The 17,949-nt window shown below is 43.4% G+C and overlaps 1 protein-coding gene across 4 annotated transcripts in view; it reads left to right on the forward strand.

Annotated features, from left to right (window-relative positions):
* Positions 1-15,557, forward strand: part of LOC121869176 (collagen alpha-1(V) chain-like) — a 63,240-nt gene extending 47,683 nt beyond the window's left edge. The window contains exons 13-29 of one of the 4 annotated variants that reach the window (XM_042370394.1): positions 165-371; positions 982-1,188; positions 1,390-1,641; positions 2,516-2,677; positions 3,023-3,077; positions 4,134-4,240; positions 4,480-4,857; positions 5,107-5,376; positions 5,923-6,084; positions 6,435-6,650; positions 6,886-7,130; positions 8,089-8,217; positions 9,813-9,893; positions 12,485-12,666; positions 13,217-13,404; positions 14,237-14,452; positions 14,628-15,557. In XM_042370394.1, the coding sequence (XP_042226328.1) occupies positions 165-371; positions 982-1,188; positions 1,390-1,641; positions 2,516-2,677; positions 3,023-3,077; positions 4,134-4,240; positions 4,480-4,857; positions 5,107-5,376; positions 5,923-6,084; positions 6,435-6,650; positions 6,886-7,130; positions 8,089-8,217; positions 9,813-9,893; positions 12,485-12,666; positions 13,217-13,404; positions 14,237-14,452; positions 14,628-14,780 (3,210 nt within the window). In that variant the 3' untranslated portion in view covers positions 14,781-15,557. The remainder of the gene's footprint in view (positions 1-164; positions 372-981; positions 1,189-1,389; positions 1,642-2,515; positions 2,678-3,022; positions 3,078-4,133; positions 4,241-4,479; positions 4,858-5,106; positions 5,377-5,922; positions 6,085-6,434; positions 6,651-6,885; positions 7,131-8,088; positions 8,218-9,812; positions 9,894-12,484; positions 12,667-13,216; positions 13,405-14,236; positions 14,453-14,627) is intronic. The other 3 variants (XM_042370395.1, XM_042370396.1, XM_042370397.1) reach the window with 3 other exon arrangements.
* Positions 15,558-17,949: the final 2,392 nt, after the last annotated feature.

A 17,949-nucleotide genomic window follows, 5' to 3' on the forward strand; every position in this document is an offset into this window, starting at 1 on the left:
CTGGTTCAGAAAAATACTATTTTCAATATTTAGACTTAACTTTTATGTTTTGTGCTTATACTATATGTGTATATATATATGAATTATGTATCAAAACGTGGAAATTAGTGGAATTGAACACACACACACTCATTTTCCCTTCACTAACACGTATTTTTGCCCAGGGTTTTGAGGGCCCCCGTGGAGAGAGGGGTTCACCAGGCTCCCACGGAGACAAAGGCAAGCTTGGGGTCCCCGGATTCCCAGGCTACCCGGGCCCTCCTGGAGATAAGGGAGGAAAGGGCTCCCCAGGTCTCCACGGGCGACCAGGAGACAAGGGCGAACGAGGTAACCCAGGGCTACCAGGCGCACGTGGCGAACAAGGACCGAGAGTGAGTAGAAGACTTTGTTTGTCTCTGTCTCCTGTTATCCTCCCCGAATAGGTCAAAGGAACACTCGCTTACTCACACGACTACAGCACTTCAATGTTCCTTGAGTCTTATTCCTTTTCACATGTACAGAGATAATCCCCTCTTCTAAGTATCTGAAACACGTCTCTTTTTATACCTTATACAATACAGTTGTCTGGTACCGTCCGTCACCATGTCTCTCTCTACCCAGTCCTCGCCTCCACTTGTCATACGCACACGGAAAATTCTTGCTTTATGGTCCAATCCCTTGAAACACTAAAGTGACAATCCTTAAACACTTGGCAAAACGTCGACAACTTTTCCTCATCACACGGAGGGAAAAATGAGGAAAGAATAATTTCCCTTCTGTTATGTCACAGTGAGCAATTCTTCCATTTTTCCTATGTGGGAATTTTCTGTGAATTTTAAATTTTCTCCAGAAGTAGAATTGTGTTTATTCCTCTCCCTTCCTTTAACTGTTTCTTCTGACTGCCGCTGTTGTCCATCAGGCATTAAACTATTTTATCTTAGATCAGTGTTTGTTGTCTCAGCTGACTCGCATCCCGCCTCAGCTCTGGTCTTCTTTCCTCAGGGCTTCCGTGGATCTCGAGGCCGAAGAGGAAAAACAGGTCTTTCGGGCCCCAAGGGTGATACTGGCCAGCCAGGACCTCCGGGACCTAACGGTGAACAAGGAGGACAGGGTCCTGAAGGACCCCCTGGTTTCGCGGGATCAACAGGTCCTCCAGGTATTGACGGGAAGGACGGCATCGCAGGACCCCCAGGAGAACGAGGACCTCCAGTGAGTCTTACCACGGGTTGTTGTATAGCCTTCTAGCTCTGACGTCATACTTTGTTGCTTTGATAAATTTTTACGGACTAATATTTGTTGGCAATATATGTGCCTTCATCCAATCATGTGTGTGCATCTCTGCATACTTCATACATACATACATACATACATGATTCTGGAAGTATCCTAATTCCTTATTTGACCATGTAGGGTGAACCAGGAAACCAAGGCCCCATTGGACCCCCCGGTGTGGTGGGTCCCGTGGGAACAGCTGGAGAGCCCGGTCCTACAGGAGAACCGGGACCGCCTGGCTCCCCCGGTGTACCAGGAGAGGAGGGCAGACCGGGTGAGTCCGGGAAGGAGGGACCACCAGGACCAATGGGACCCCCAGGCAAGATCGGACCCGTAGGGCCCCCAGGTCTGCCAGGCTTTCCTGGAGAACGTGGACTGTCTGGCATCCCCGTGAGTATACCTGAGGGTACCTGAGTATATCTGAGGGTACCTGAGTATATCTGCCTTTGCTTCGTTCATTACTATCGGGTAAACTGTTTTTTATGCCATAGGAATAAGAACTCGTCAGACTTATTCTCTCGTTCAACACTCAGAACACGGACTGCCTAACTTTTGTAGTAAGTCAATGTTAATAAACCTCTGGACTTAGGCGTATGTTCCTAGCTTGAGTTACCAGCTGAAGTATGCGTTTTATAGCTGAATGATAACCACACTCAAATTGACATCTAAAAGAATATTTCAGGTTAGGAAACCAAAAGGCAGAACTATATATAGATAGCTGTATTAGTTAAGAGAAAGATATAGAAAGAAAAGAAGTCCTGTTATTCTTACTATCTATCTTACTTGTGCTTAATTTGCACCCCGTCGAGAGACGTAGAGTGAGGGGCGATAAGATAGAGGTGTATAAATGGAAGTCAGGGTTGAACAAAGGTACTCAAACTATCCAATCAGGAGCAAACTCGTAGCAATGGTTTTAAATTAGACCAACCTAGATTTAGGAGCGAAATTGGTAAAAATTGGTTTGGAAATAGAGTAGTGGACGAGTGGAACAAGTTGCCAAACATCATCATTAACTCTAATACTCTAGATAGCTTCAAACACAGGTTGGGTGGATATATTATGAGCGATAGGGGTTGGGTGTAAACGGGATTGCCCAGTATGGACCAATAGGCCCGCTGCAGCTTCCTCCATTCTTATGTTGATCTCTGGACTCATCATTTAGGTAGACTGATGATGTAAACAAACTTCATTAAATTAGTGTTGAGTAACTTGCCATGTGAGGTCTTCATTTATAACCTCTCACCTTTGACCTTGCATTATCCAGGGTGCCACAGGTCTCAAGGGCGAAATGGGTCCTCCAGGGCCTGCCGGAACCCCAGGAGACAAGGGTGCCATGGGCCTGGCCGGAAACCAAGGGCCCCAAGGACCTCCAGGAAAAGACGGACCACCAGGACCCCGCGGGTCTTCAGGAGCGAAGGGAGAGAGGGTGAGTATCATACCTCCTCTAGCTACTACTGGTGTCTGAATCGGATTTAAAACTGTAAAAATAGGATTCAATACCACATAAAAGGTTCCATACTTTATAACACAGACTTGGGCCTTTTTAATAGGATTTGGTACTTATAACTGAACCTGATTACTTTTAATAGGATTTCGTGATTTATTAATAGCATTGACTATATAGTAATATAACATGATGCTTTATAATAGTATTTATCACTTAAATATCAGTTAGAACATTCAGGAAAATAACTACATGTTATATACTGTACATACTGACGACATACTCACAGCTATAAGGGAATATGTTAAATATATTGTGTTCCTTCAGGGTGACCAAGGCGCCCCGGGACCCACTGGCCGAGATGGTCTTCCTGGCCCACGCGGTGAGTCACTTAGACCCTTTTGTTTCGTAAGACCGAAGCTTCTTGTTGAGTAAACAATTGTTAGAACCTCCAGTGTATTGTGTAGTGGTGTTAGAACCTCCAGTGTAGTGTTTAGTGGTGTTAGAACCTCTAGTGTAGTGTTTAGTGGTGTTAGAACCTCCAGTGTATTGTGTAGTGGTGTTAGAACCTCCAGTGTATTGTGTAGTGGTGTTAGAACCTCCAGTGTATTGTGTAGTGGTGTTAGAACCTCTAGTGTAGTGTGTAGTGGTGTTAGAACCTCCAGTGTATTGTGTAGTGGTGTTAGAACCTCTAGTGTAGTGTTTAGTGGTGTTAGAACCTCTAGTGTATTGTGTAGTGGTGTTAGAACCTCAGTGTAGTGTGTTAGTGGTGTTAGAACCTCCTAGTGGTGTGAACCTCTAGTGTGTTGTGTAGTGGTGTTAGAACCTCCAGTGTAGTTAGAACCTCCAGTGTAGTGTAGTGGTGTTAGAACCTCCAGTGCAGTGTGTGGTTAGAACCTCTAGTGTATTGTGTAGTGTGTTAGAACCTGTGTAGTGGTGTTAGAACCTCTAGTGTATTGTGTAGTGGTGTGAACCTCTAGTGTATTGTGTAGTGGTGTTAGAACCTCCAGTGTATTGTGTAGTGGTGTTAGAACCTCTAGTGTAGTGTGTAGTGGTGTTAGAACCTCCAGTGTATTGTGTAGTGGTGCTAGAACCTCTAGTGTATTGTGTAGTGGTGTTAGAACCTCCAGTGTAGTGTTTAGTGGTGTTTGAACCTCTAGTGTAGTGTTTAGTGGTGTTAGAACCTCCAGTGTAGTGTGTAGTGGTGTTAGAACCTCCAGTGTAGTGTTTAGTGGTGTTTGAACCTCTAGTGTAGTGTTTAGTGGTGTTAGAACCTCCAGTGTAGTGTGTAGTGGTGTTAGAACCTCTAGTGTAGTGTGTAGTGGTGTTAGAACCTCCAGTGTATCTGTTTACCACTTGTTTGATGTGAATGAACGCTGTTTACTTTTGGTCCATCCCGTGTTTGTTAACAAATGTTATTTACCCTTCTGACGGGTAGGTCCGCCTGGTGCCCCTGGACCTGTGGGAGAGCCTGGGGAGGACGGCGACAAGGGCGAGGCAGGACAACCAGGAGAGAAAGGCTTCAAGGGTGGCAAGGGCAACCAGGTAATCCTAAACGATTTTTTTGTTCATTATGATGTAAAGCATTTGTCTAATTGTATCTTTAATAATTGATTAGTTTGTCTCCCGTATTGTTTCTTTATTATTATTCTATATCATTTGTGTATAATTATTTAACACTGTAGGTATGGCTGAATAATCTCGTTGGTTATATTGTGGTGACCATCTGGTAACATGCAGTACATGGTTCTGGTCTGTAACAGAATTTATTTATATTTTTTCAGGGTCCCCCAGGTCCAGCAGGGCCCCAGGGATTGCGAGGTGCTCCAGGAACTCCCGGGGCCCCTGGGGAACGAGGTGCTCCAGGGAGAATGGGTCGAACAGGAAGGAAAGGCGAGGACGGGCCTCAAGGTCTGCCCGGACCTGCTGGCCCAGCAGGAGTACAGGGGATGCCAGGAGCCTCGGGACCAAAGGGTGAAAAGGGTGATATAGGAAATCGAGGTCTTCCTGGTCCCCTTGGTCCTGCTGGAGTGGCCGGGCCAGTGGGTAGTAAAGGTGCGACTGGATTACCGGGTCCCACCGGTCCTGATGGTCTCCAGGGAGAGAAGGGAGAGTCTGGCCAGCCTGGACTACCCGGTCCACCCGGCAAAGATGGAGAACACGTGAGTAGATGACGCTCTGAGAGACCCTCAGTCTCTGTCAACAGTTTCATCTCGACATTATCACTCGGCTGTAGATAAAGTACTTCATGTACTCACTCATATAGTTGGCCTTCTCATGATAATATATATATATATATATATATATATATATATATATATATATATATATATATATATATATATATATATATATATATATATACAAGAATAAGGTAGAACGGCTTTTATTGAATTAGATATGTGTTGCAGGGCAGAATGGGCCCCCATGGACCAAAGGGAGAAGAGGGGAAACCCGGACCACAAGGGTCCCCAGGCATCCGAGGACCTATAGGAGTACCCGGACCTAAGGGAAATGCCGGACCACCAGGCTTCCCTGGACCACACGGAGAACCAGGCAAGCAAGGACCAAAAGGCGTACCAGGGAAGGACGGCGAGGACGGCAAGCAGGGCGCGACGGGGCCCCCAGGTGAAACAGGACTCCCCGGCCAGATGGGTCTACCAGGAGCTGGTGGCAAACCTGTAAGTCCTGTGTTAATACATCACCACCAGTTATGTATACACTTACTGTACAGTGTACACTTACTGTACAGTGTACACTTGTTATATGTATACAGTATACACCTACTGTACAGTATACACTTACTGTACAGTGTACACTTACTGTACAGTGTACACTTGTTATATGTATACAGTATACACCTACTGTACAGTATACACTTGTTGTATACTGTACAGTGTACAAAATTTCTCTATTTATCAATCGTAAATCATTTCGGTCATCATCGCTGACAATATCTTAGTGAGTCTACAATGCTTCCTATAAGTTATCGCTACTAATTACTTGTGTTTTTTTAGAGTAAAGTGAACTTCTAATTTCATTATAAGTAATAGAAGTAAATTTTTTGTTTTGTAACTAAGTTAATATTTAGCGCCACTGGTCGTTTACAGGCCCTGAGATCATTTATACAGATATGTCACTGTTGCCTACACCCGAGTCTAAACATTCATTGTTATTCTCTAAGAGAAAATAATACAATGGAGATAATTGTGAACTTTAATGCCCAGGGTCCTGAAGGTCCAGCAGGCCAGCAGGGTCCGACAGGTCTGCCAGGAGAGAAAGGTGACAGAGGCTTGACTGGTCCCACCGGCTCCATTGGTCCAACAGGGTCACAAGGTCTACCTGGACCTCAAGGCCTGCCTGGTCTCCGTGGATCACCGGGTCCTGCAGTGAGTACTGTACACATAGTTGAGCCGAAGAGTTGATACACTTTGTAAAGTTTCTTGTTTACACTCAGGTCACTGTCACGTATAATGATACTTGGACACATTTAAATAGAATCAACTGACAAAAAGATTCGTCAAAATCAAATAACAAAATATGAAAACAACTTTGATTAGTCGCCATATTGCCGAAGAGACCAATTACAAAGTACGTAAGCTGAGATGATACAGACGTTGCTTGTATTCTGAATTACGATTATTGCATGTAGTACATACTAAGGCTGCACGTAGTACATACTAAGGCTGCACGTAGTACATACTAAGGCTGCACGTGTTGAGGTTAACTTGTTCTTCAGGGAGAAGTGGGTGTGCCGGGCAAGGAGGGCAAGGTCGGCCAACCTGGTCTGCCTGGGAGCAGTGGACAGACGGGACAGAAGGGCAGACGAGGACGGCGAGGATCTAAAGGCCACCGAGGAGAGATTGGTATTGCTGGATCTAAGGGCGAGATGGGCGAAAAAGGCGAGCCGGGCATGAAGGGCCCTCAAGGACCTCTTGGCATCAAGGGCGAGCCCGTAGGTATCCGTGGAGGAGAATCCCATGGTCCAAATTGTAGTGTTATATACAGCAGTGAGTGTCAGCAGCACCAAACTGATCCTCTGGAATTAATATTAACCATTCATGATAGTCGTGAGGATGAGGGACATAAGTGCTGTATTCTCTTAAAGGAAAAATGTTAACTTAGTGTTATAGTGTGTGACGAGAGTATTGACAAGACTAACTCCCCTTCATTTGTTCTTCCACTGGTAGGGTCCTGTCGGCAACATAGGAAACAAGGGTGCCGATGGTCCCCAAGGTCTACCTGGATTAGGGGGTCCCCACGGTCCAAAGGGAGTACCAGGTTCCACAGGGCCCAAAGGAGAGACAGGGCCATATGGTCCTCCAGGTCCCCCCGGTCCACCTGGGGAGCTGCCACTGTTGCCTCCAGAACTTCTCTTCCAGCGTGATGCTCCCTATGATCCTGACGACTCTGAACGCTTCAAGAGGGCAGCCAAGTAAGTGAGGGAGGAGGCGGCTCACTAGGTGCCCTGCGGTCTCGTCCTCAAAATCTCTAAATACTATTTTCTCTCCTTATAATTCCGACATCAACTTCGCTGTTAATTTTATCTGAGAATCTTTAAACCAGTTAATTAAGAAACGCGATTTTGAGGGTCCAGGCGGTGTGACCCCAGCAGCCTTGGGATGGATGGCGCTCGGGTCAGTGGTGTAGGGAACTGTTGTCGTTGGTAGTATTAGCAGTAGTCAGATAAAAACTTTGTACCTCATTTTTCTTCCCACTTTTCCCCGATTGATCAGGAGTACGATATTGATACTGATCAGGAGTACGATATTGATATTGATCAGGAGTATGATATTGATCAGGAGTACGATATTGATACTGATCAGGAGTACGATATTGGTATTGATCAGGAGTATGATATTGATATTGATCAGGAGTACGAAAATGGTATTGATCAGGAGTGCGAAAGTGATAAGATTTATTCTATTTTTCCTTCTCAATCGATTTTCCTTGAAGTATTATAAAGTCTGTGAAAGTAAACACGGTTACTGGTCAAGCTGGGGAGAGCAAAGTTATGGTATGTGACAGGGAAACAAAATGTGAGTTTACTTTAACTATGTAGAAAGAAGAGTTAGAGTGTGTGTGTGTGTGTGTGTGTGTGTGTGTGATAATGTTGGCAGGAATGATTCTTTCAACTCAACTTAGTATAAATATTAGATTGATATGAAGCTTAGTGGCTTTTTATATCTTATGAGGTACGAAAAAGTGGGAGTGGGGTGAGTTTAATAGACAGATAGACATTAAGTGATCAAGGTAACAGTTCATCATTTATATACGATGCAGATATAACTTACCCACTGGAGGCAGGGAGGCGCCGCAGGACAATTGTTAGGTTCCGCCCAACACCAGCATGAGCCTCGCCACACACAGGTACTGACTCAAGGGTTTTCCAGGCCGGACGACGACTGTAGGATAGGCGAGGAATGTAACTCCTCCTCTCAGCCTGAAAACCCCCTTTACCCTGGGAGAGGAGGGCGAGGAGGAGGTAGGCGTCGGAGGCCCAGTCCCAGTCAGGTGGATAGGTGAGTGTGACGAGCCAGGTCATCCACCGAGGTCCACCTACACCAAGATGACATTGTTGGCTCCTCCTTGGCACCGCTTCATTGCACTGTTACTCGCCTTGAGTACCACACTGCCCTCGCTGGCACTTATTACCACAGCTCCAGTCACCCGTGGGCATCAGGGACGGAACAGGGAACTTGCTTAGTCAATGGACTCCCCAGCATCCTGAGCTATGATGGCCAGCATCTCCCCCCAGCCCTCGCCACGCAACAACCCAGCTTTAAAATGTTGAGCTTTGTGGCAACTGTCGTGCTTATACCCTCTCCCCCTAAACACCTCTACCTACCTGAGGAATAAACGCTACGTCCAGCCAACTTGCTGATCCTGACATGAACCTTTGCACGAGTGGAGTGACCCACAACTGTGTAGCTTGGCGGCCGCTCTGTCACTCTCAGACTCTTGTGGTCACTCGCCCACGCCCACAGCTGCACCCGCCCCTTTATCTCACCACCTGGCTAAATTATACCTGAGATGTGCCATACGACACCCACAATCGGCCTAACCTAAGTCATATGACACCTCATAATCGACCCTATCTAAGCCATATGATACCCTATCATAGACCCTATTCAAGCAAATGACACCCATTCTCGGCCTTACCCAAGTCATATGACACTCCATAATTGATCCTACCTAAGCCATACGACACCCCATAATCGGCTATACCTACACCATAATGACACGTGTAAACAAACACATCCATAGAATGACACAACGCCAGGGCATCATGGTTATGTCACTCGGTGTACCATGACCTGTCATGAGTGTGACATATTACAGGTCCTGTTGACGGCCAGGCTGAACCTGATGACTCGTGCCATGTGGAATAGTCAGTCGGTGCCTGGCACAAGTGTACTCTTCCTGTGATAGAAATCACTCCATTATGACAGTCATTTGTCAAATGACATGAATGACATTACCTGAACTAAAGAACACATTAAAATCCCCAAATTGTATCTAAAAACACCTTATAATACAGTGTTAAATGACACTCATAATTACAGACATAGTACAGTAAGTATAGACAACGTGTGAGGGAGGCCAAACACTCACACTCGGGGAGCCGCTCCATCAGCCCTGTCTGTGTCCGTCTTGGCTCATCATTGACCTTTTTCGTTATATCTCAAAGTAGACTTTAGCTTTTGAGCATTTTAGCGAAGATTCAAGGCCAGGGTGGACACTAAGGGAGGAGGAAGACTCCCCGGTCAAGGAACTACACACAACAAGCACCAGTATGATAAACAACACAGTGAAGGTTCAAAAGGAGAGACACTCATGAGGAAACCAACACACTGGAGTTACTACTCACACAAACGACAGTTTTATCTACAAACAAACATTAATTATGGTCTAAATTATCCGTAGTCTTTTATATTATTAATTATCTTCACCGTGTGTCCACTTAGAACACTTTTTATTTTAATGACTTACATAACTAGATCGATCTGTTCTCCCTCCGATATTGTCTAGTCTACCTTCACTTGTCTGAGGGTCGACGGAGGTTGTGTTAGCGTAACGGAGGGAGTGGTTGTGTTCTGACCGGTGACTCTTACAGACGGAACAAGAGTCGTGGCGGCAGAGCGCGAGGTAACTCGGGGCAACAATCTGGTGGTCATGGTGGTGGTAACAAATTCAGGTTAGTACAGGGGTCCTGCCTCCTCTCACCGACGTGTTTTTGGTCTACTTTACTACTACTTATCACAAACTTAATAGTCACATAGATTTTTTTTTACTTGTATTAGTTCCAGGAAATATATTAGGAAATTAGTTGATAAGGAATTTTAAGAATAAACTTGGTAGGAAATATGCGTTTGATACGATTTAAGAACGATGGCAGGAATAAGACGGGTCTGTTAGTGCGGCCAAGCACCTCCGGAACACCCAGCACATGTCATCTAACTCTATTGTGTACTAATACTAAGGTTGCTATTGCTTCACATGTCATTCTTATCATTAGATCACCCCTTACACTAGTTCACTGTACAGTACCTAAGGTCGCTGGTTCACATCCCCACTCCACCTTCAGTAGCAATGAGTGGGTGGGGAAGTGAAGGTTGCAGTACCGGCTGTACCCCTTAACGGGTCGTCAGGCCCATTGGACTCACATTCACTTTTACTTATTTAAGAAGAACCATTGTTGTTGAGCGGTGTTCTCACTCACTATAGTTATTATACATTAAAATCTTGGAAATAATATTAGGGTGCAGATAATGCCTCACTGTAAGACACGCCTCTCGTCCATACCTCACTGTAAGACACGCTTCTCGTCCAAGTTATTATATTCTCACAGTTCCTTGACGGCAACAACATGAGGTTGATTACATGTAATGTTTAAGGAGCCAACATCGTCACGACACCTTCCTGGGGCGTGGTCTTGTGGACGGAGGAGTGTATGGGCGTGAGCATAAGTGGACACAGACACCTGTGAAAATATTTATCTAATTGAATCACCTGTTACATGAACTTCTGTCTTCAATAGTTTTTCTTTTTTTTTCGATTTACTTATTAGAATTGGCACTTGCCTCGGTAGACTAGAAATGCAGTGGCTGCATGGATACAAAACTCGCCTCCTGTCCTTAAGTCATTGGTTCCATCCCATGGCACTTTTGACCCACGTAGCTGTTAAGACGTACAGTACCTAACTTTACAAACAGTGAAGACCGTGCACGACCACACTAACAGACCGTGCACAGCCACACTAACAACTTACGTACCGGAGGCTTGGTACATAGTGTGCCGTGTCCACACTATTCACTATTCAAAACTGGCAGTCATGCCTACGGGATCCAGATTCACTTTTCACTGTCGGCCAAGGTGAGTGAGTTCCCTACACCGGGCAGCCTGTACTGGGGCAGCTCAGGTGGGCCGCTACAAGGTTATCACTTTATAATTATCTCCTTTAAGTAAAAATATAAATACGGCCGAATTCTTCATATTTTTACTAAGGTAGAGACTTATTAATGTTACACATAACGGCGCCCAAATATTATTATTATTGAAACAACTTGTGCAGTCAGCCAAGATATACACTCACTCCACCCTGGGTCTCGTGCTCGCAATTTTATCTGGCAATGGTTGGTAAAGTAAAGCTGTATGTAATGGTGATTGTGATTGGTGGATCTGTTTTCAGCTGTATCACTGTCAGGATGAATATTAAACAAACCAAAGGTAGAATTTTTATAATAATAAACTATTCGTCATTATTTAAGGTCATAAAAAGTTTCCAAAAATTCGTAAATTTGGTTAAATAATGTAGAAATTATATTAATGAATTGGCAACTCAACTACAACCACAGCTGCCACAGGCTTCTCACATCAAATTTTCTTCATTATTTAAACAAATATAGGAACAATCACCATTACATACAGACTTACTTTATCAAGTATTGCGAGCACAAGATCCAGGGTGGGGTCAGTATACATCTTTGGTTGACTGCACCATACAGTGATAATAACAACCTCGATGATCTTGTAAGCATAAAGATACACATGGTAAAAAAAATGTTTCTAGCCACAGTTTGTGTGAAACAATATGACACAACGGTCGAAGGTCTTAACAACCCTACCGAGACAACATGAGTCATATTGATCATTTCGAAAAGCATTGCACCCATCGGGACAGATAAGTTTTTTACCGCGTACCTACACAAAACATATGTATATGAGGTTACTTATTATATGACCAACTTATAAACTTCAATAATTTTATCGTATTAGATCAGAATTTTCATCAGCACACATTATACGTTACATCAAGCAATCGCTCGTTTGTGCTACCAACGATACAAATCCTGGCCAAAACTAGCCAGCTCACCCCAACACGACAATCAACCAGCCTACTGTTCCGTCATACCACCAACCAGAAGTCTGTGTACAGTGACGCTGATCCTCATTCACGGAGCACGCCCTTCACAACCATCAGATAAGGCTGTTGTCTGGCCTCGAGGTCGACCTTCAGCGCGCTTTCTGGATGACTTCCTTCATTCCTCGACCATCCAGACGTCTATAACTGTCTTCATCCATCAACCATACTTCTGCCCTTCTCTGTCTCCACTCATCAACCATACCAAAACATATCCATCAACTATTCCAAAATCCATCGATCACTCATAACAAAATCCATCCATCAACCATACCCAAATCTATCCCTCTAACCGTACACATAAATTAACACACCATTGCTGAGACTGTTTTGATCTCACTTATCCAGTTCGGTCATTCCCACAGAGAACGCAAGACTCGTCGTAAGGGTGAGGCAGGAGATGACTTCGATATTAAACTGATGGACATGTACACCAACATCTATACCATGAGGCAGGATCTGGAGAGGATGAAGAAACCAATTGGCACGAAGGATAACCCAGCCAGGACTTGCAAGGATCTTTACTACGGGCATCCCAAGTTCAAAGGTGAGATGAAGGATGGATGGTTGGATGAGTGGGGGGATTGGAGGATGGAATGGATGAAAGAAGGATGTATGAATGGATGAGTGAATGAGTGGAGAATTAGAGGAAAGAAGGAAGGAAGGAAGGAAGGAAGGAAAGATGAAGGTTTAGAGGGTGAAAAGAACGAATGAAGAACTACGAGAACTCGAGGAAGGAAGGGTTAGAAGAGGAAGAAAATAGAGTTAGTAGAAGAAACAGATAGATGAGAGAAACAAGGAATGGAGAACTAGAAGTGGTTCAGGAAGAGCAAGAGAGAGAGAGAGAGATTAATGAATCATAGGATAATTTACTATAAATATTTTGGGGAAAATTTGTATTATTATTAATATTATCATCCAAAGAGGTAAGAAGTTAGTCATCTCATTTGGTAAACTGCCACCAAAATTAGCTGTCAGCTTCTCACACACTCTCTCATCCTCCCAAGGCCCTCTCACACCAGTCTCCCACTCACAATGCCCCTCTCATCCCGCTCCCTACCACTCTCTCACCAGTAATCTCCCTTTACCACCCTCAGATGGCTGGTACTGGATTGACCCTAACCTCGGTATGCCTGACGATGCGGTCTACGTCTTCTGCAACATGACGGTGTCCGGTGAAACGTGTGTGTTCCCCGACGTGCACTCCTCCAAGATCATCAACATCCCCTGGAGGAGAACCGCCAGGGAGGATGCATGGTTCTCCGACCTCAGGGGCGGATTTCCGGTAAGGAGGTGATGTGTGGAGGTGGATTTCAAGGGTGGATGGAGTGACTAGGGAAGCATTTATGTAGGCTTGAGGGCGCGGCGCCAAGCGAGGGAGGTGGATTTACCTGAAGGGGGTTGAGTGTACTTTCTTCTTGAAGGTTTAAATAAGACACACACACACACACACACACACACGTACGTACGTACATTTAAGCCTCCCACACACAAAGACAAACATATGGGAGCACACATACACAGACTGATACAAACACACACATACACAAAGTTACAATACACACACACACACGTACATTTAAGCCTCCCACACACACAGGCAAACATATGGGAGCACACATACACATATAGACACATACAAACACACACATACACATATAGACACATACAAACACACACACATACACCCACATACAATTTTATTCAGAGAACTTATTTATATTTAGACTTTTTTTTACTATACTGTAATTTCATAACCTTTTACCTCTAAATACGTTGATTTACCCTCGAGTACAATGACTTATCCCTTAAGTACGACGACTTAACCCCTTGAGTACGATGACTTAACCCCTTGAGTACAGTGACTTAATCCTTGAGTACGATGACTTATCCCCTCGAGTACAATGACTTATCCCTTAAGTACGATGATTTACCCGTCGAGAACGATGACATTAGGACTCAGAAACGCAGCACCTTCAAGGACTTGATCATTTCTGCAGTATGTAATAAAGTGTTAATATGAATTTCTCCTTTTTACAATGTATAATGACCCCAATAAATAACAGTGTTCAATGGGACTCGACACTTCCTACCTCTACTAACTCCTGTTGTCTCAGATCACGTACGAGACGACGGGCGTGGTCCAGATGACCTTCCTGAGGCTACTGTCCTCCTATGCCTATCAGAACTTCACCTACACCTGCGTCCAGTCTAAGGCCTGGTTCGACGAGGACAACCTCAACCACAACAAGGCCATCAAGCTCATGGGGCAGGACGAACAGATATTTTCCATCGATACGATCAAACCGAACGTTCTCACCGACGGATGTGCTGTGAGTCTCTCCCCCTCCTTCACCTCAGGATGTGCTTTTAGTTAACCATATTTTTTTTTCTTGTTAGAGAGCCATATGGTCTTTAAGGCAAATTTTTCCTTTTAACTGATAGTGACACGAGATGTTCTATAGTAAACTCCTTGTGTTCCCGAAGTGACGAATTTCTCTTTTACAGACGAAAAGTGGTGTACCAGGGAAAACGCAGACAGTGTTTGAAGTTCGATCGAAGGACCTGGCCCATCTCCCCCTCGTCGACTTCCAGCCTACGGACTACGGCCTTCCCAACCAGGCGTTCGGCTTCGAGGCGGGTCCAGTCTGTTTCAAATAATTCAACCCAACTCCGACTCTCGCATTCAGCAGCTATGATGTCCTCTTCATGCGCAGCCGAGTTGCCAAGGTGGAGCCATCGAGCATTCTGGTTACTTCCTTACAGCCGAGGCTTCTCTCGGAGGTCATGGAGGTGCAGGAGTGACCCGAGTAGTGGTGGAGACACCGTGTGGACGCAGGAGGCGTCTGGATCAGACATAGGAACTGCTGCTGAAGGATGCGCAACACCCCGGCTAAGACGACGTCTAAGGACCTCTATTGGACCCCGAAGGATTGACTATACGATGACGACCCTCGCGAGACCCGACCACTCTATGGACCCCGAGTCTTCGGACTCTCATGATGGCTACTTGGCGTTGATGACTGACCACTCAAGGACTCACCGTAGTGAACTCTCGTGTAGTGTTGATGTAGTAAGCAGCATCTCTGAAAAAAATCATCCCGATTCGCGTGATCTGGGGATGGGATGGACCTATAAGCACAGTCCTAGTGGCTGTGTTAGGCGTGATGATGGTGATAATTGTACAAAGTGTATACAGTTGGGGTTATTGTGCTTAATTATTGTAAGCCATGGCGTTGTTGTTGTCACTGCCAGTATCTCTTGTCTTTACTTTCACCCACTGTTCTACTTTCTTTCCTGTAGGGGCGATCAATTAAGATATTGCTTATATGTTAAGGATAGTTTTTTTTACAATTTGTATAAAGTCTTAACTAAATATTGGAAGTGTCCAATTAAGTTTTTATTATTAGACAAGAATGGATCTGTTCTTGAATAATACACCAAGGCTTTTATTGTACCTCGGGTGTTGTCGGGACCGGCTGGGTGGAGAACCATTTTGGGACAATAGGTGTCACACTGAAACCATCTTAAAGCACCTTACAGCACCTGGTTTATATAATATTTACTGAAAAAGGGAAAAACATACCAGTTATAATGACAAAAAACTCGCTCGAGTTTTTAAGTAAACTTGGGACTTCAAAAACAAGAAAAGGTTAAAAGATTGACAACTGTAGCGTATAGTATTAGCCTCAATCGGTTATAGTTTAAACCATCATCCTCTGAGGTTTATAGTTTAAACCATCATCCTCTGAGGTTTATAGTTTAAACCATCATCCTCTGAGGTTTATAGTTTAAACCATCATCCTCTGAGGTTTATAGTTTAAACCACCATCCTCCGAGGTTTATAGTTTAAACCACCATCCTCTGAGGTTTATAGTTTAAACCACCATCCTCTGAGGTTTATAGTTGAAACCATCATCCTCTGAGGTTTATAGTTTAAACCACCATCCTCTGAGGTTTATAGTTTAAACCACCATCCTCCGAGGTTTATAGTTTAAACCACCATCCTCTGAGGTTTATAGTTTAAACCACCATCCTCTGAGGTTTATAGTTGAAACCACCATCCTCTGAGGTTTATAGTTTAAACCATCATCCTCTGAGGTTTATAGTTTAAACCATCATCCTCTGAGGTTTATAGTTTAAACCATCATCCTCTGAGGTTTATAGTTTAAACCACCATCCTCTGAGGTTTATAGTTTAAACCACCATCCTCTGAGGTTTATAGTTTAAACCATCATCCTCTGAGGTTTATAGTTTTAACCACCATCCACAAGAGGTTATAAATTAAGCCATCATCCTCTGAGGTTTATAGTTTAAGCCATCATCCTCTGAGGTTTATAGTTTAAACCACCATCCACAAGAGGTTATAAATTAAACCATCATCCACAAAAGGTCAAAGTTTAGACCAACATCCTCAAAGGGCTAAAGTTTAAACCATCATCCACTAAACGTTAAAGTTTAAACCATCATCCACTAAAGGTTAAAGTTTAAACCATCATCCACTAAAGGTTAAAGTTTAAACCATCATCCACTAAAGGTTAAAGTTTAAACCATCATCCACTAAACGTTATAAATTCTCTCAGTGCACGAAAATAAAACAAAAAAATACAAAAAGTAATTCGATACCATTATATTGACTGGTATATCATTATATTGACTGGTATACCATTATATTGACTGGTATATCATTATATTGACTGGTATATCATTATATTGACTGGTATATCATTATATTGACTGGTATACCATTATATTGACTGGTATACCATTATATTGACTGGTATACCATTATATTGACTGGTATATCATTATATTGACTGGTATATCATTATATTGACTGGTATACCATTGTATTGACTGGTATATCATTATATTGACTGGTATATCATTATATTGACTGGTATATCATTATATTGACTGGTATACCATTATATTGACTGGTATACCATTATATTGACTGGTATATCATTATATTGACTGGTATAAGAAAACACAAAATAAAAAAAGACGAAGTGATATTATTTCACAGTACACAGACACAGGAAATGTAACTATACCTCAGGCAAACACAAAGGTAACATAATAATTGAAGAAGAAGAAGAAGAAGGACTAACTTAAGTGAGGAGAAGGAACATGGAGTCAAATTGCTGTAAGTCTTATCATTATTTTCTACGCCAATCAATATATATATATATATAATTTTGTTACATCTGAAACAACACGTCAGGTATACATACAAGAACAGTTATATACGTTAACATTCGTCTCTTTACAGCAATAATATATTAATTCTCTACACTGAGCCGCTTTACAGTCTTCCCGGAACATAACGTAAGATGGAGTTGACTTTTTTGGTTATTGAAAGTGTTTCTTTTAACGTAATGTTATATTTATTTAGTTTGGTTTTAGTGTATATAGGAAATGTTCGCGAAAGTAACACAGATAATGTCTATATGGCTGACAGCTGTGGAATATGTTAATGAGAGATGGGTGGTAAAGCTCTCAGACATACAGTGTTTCCTTCGCCCATGGCTGCACTAGCACACACTGGCTTATATATCATACAAAGTTATAAATCAAGACACCATGTTTTTGTTAGTATGTTATAAGTGACGAGGAGAGGCGACCTCTGCTTGCCGCCGACTGATACTGCTCTTCACAAAGGGTCAAGTGGGAGATATAAACAGTCTCTCTCACTCTCTATAACAACTATTTCTTTCACGCTTTTTTTTTCTTCTTTTTTCGTTGTAAATTATTCTTATGTTTGTTTCAACATGTTTAAGGTATTCTATAATGATGGTAACACACACTTGAAGCTGATGTGTATAAT

This window comes from Homarus americanus, unplaced genomic scaffold, assembly GCF_018991925.1.
Source record: "Homarus americanus isolate GMGI-L3 unplaced genomic scaffold, GMGI_Hamer_2.0 scaffold25467, whole genome shotgun sequence".
Lineage (NCBI taxonomy): Eukaryota > Metazoa > Arthropoda > Malacostraca > Decapoda > Nephropidae > Homarus > Homarus americanus.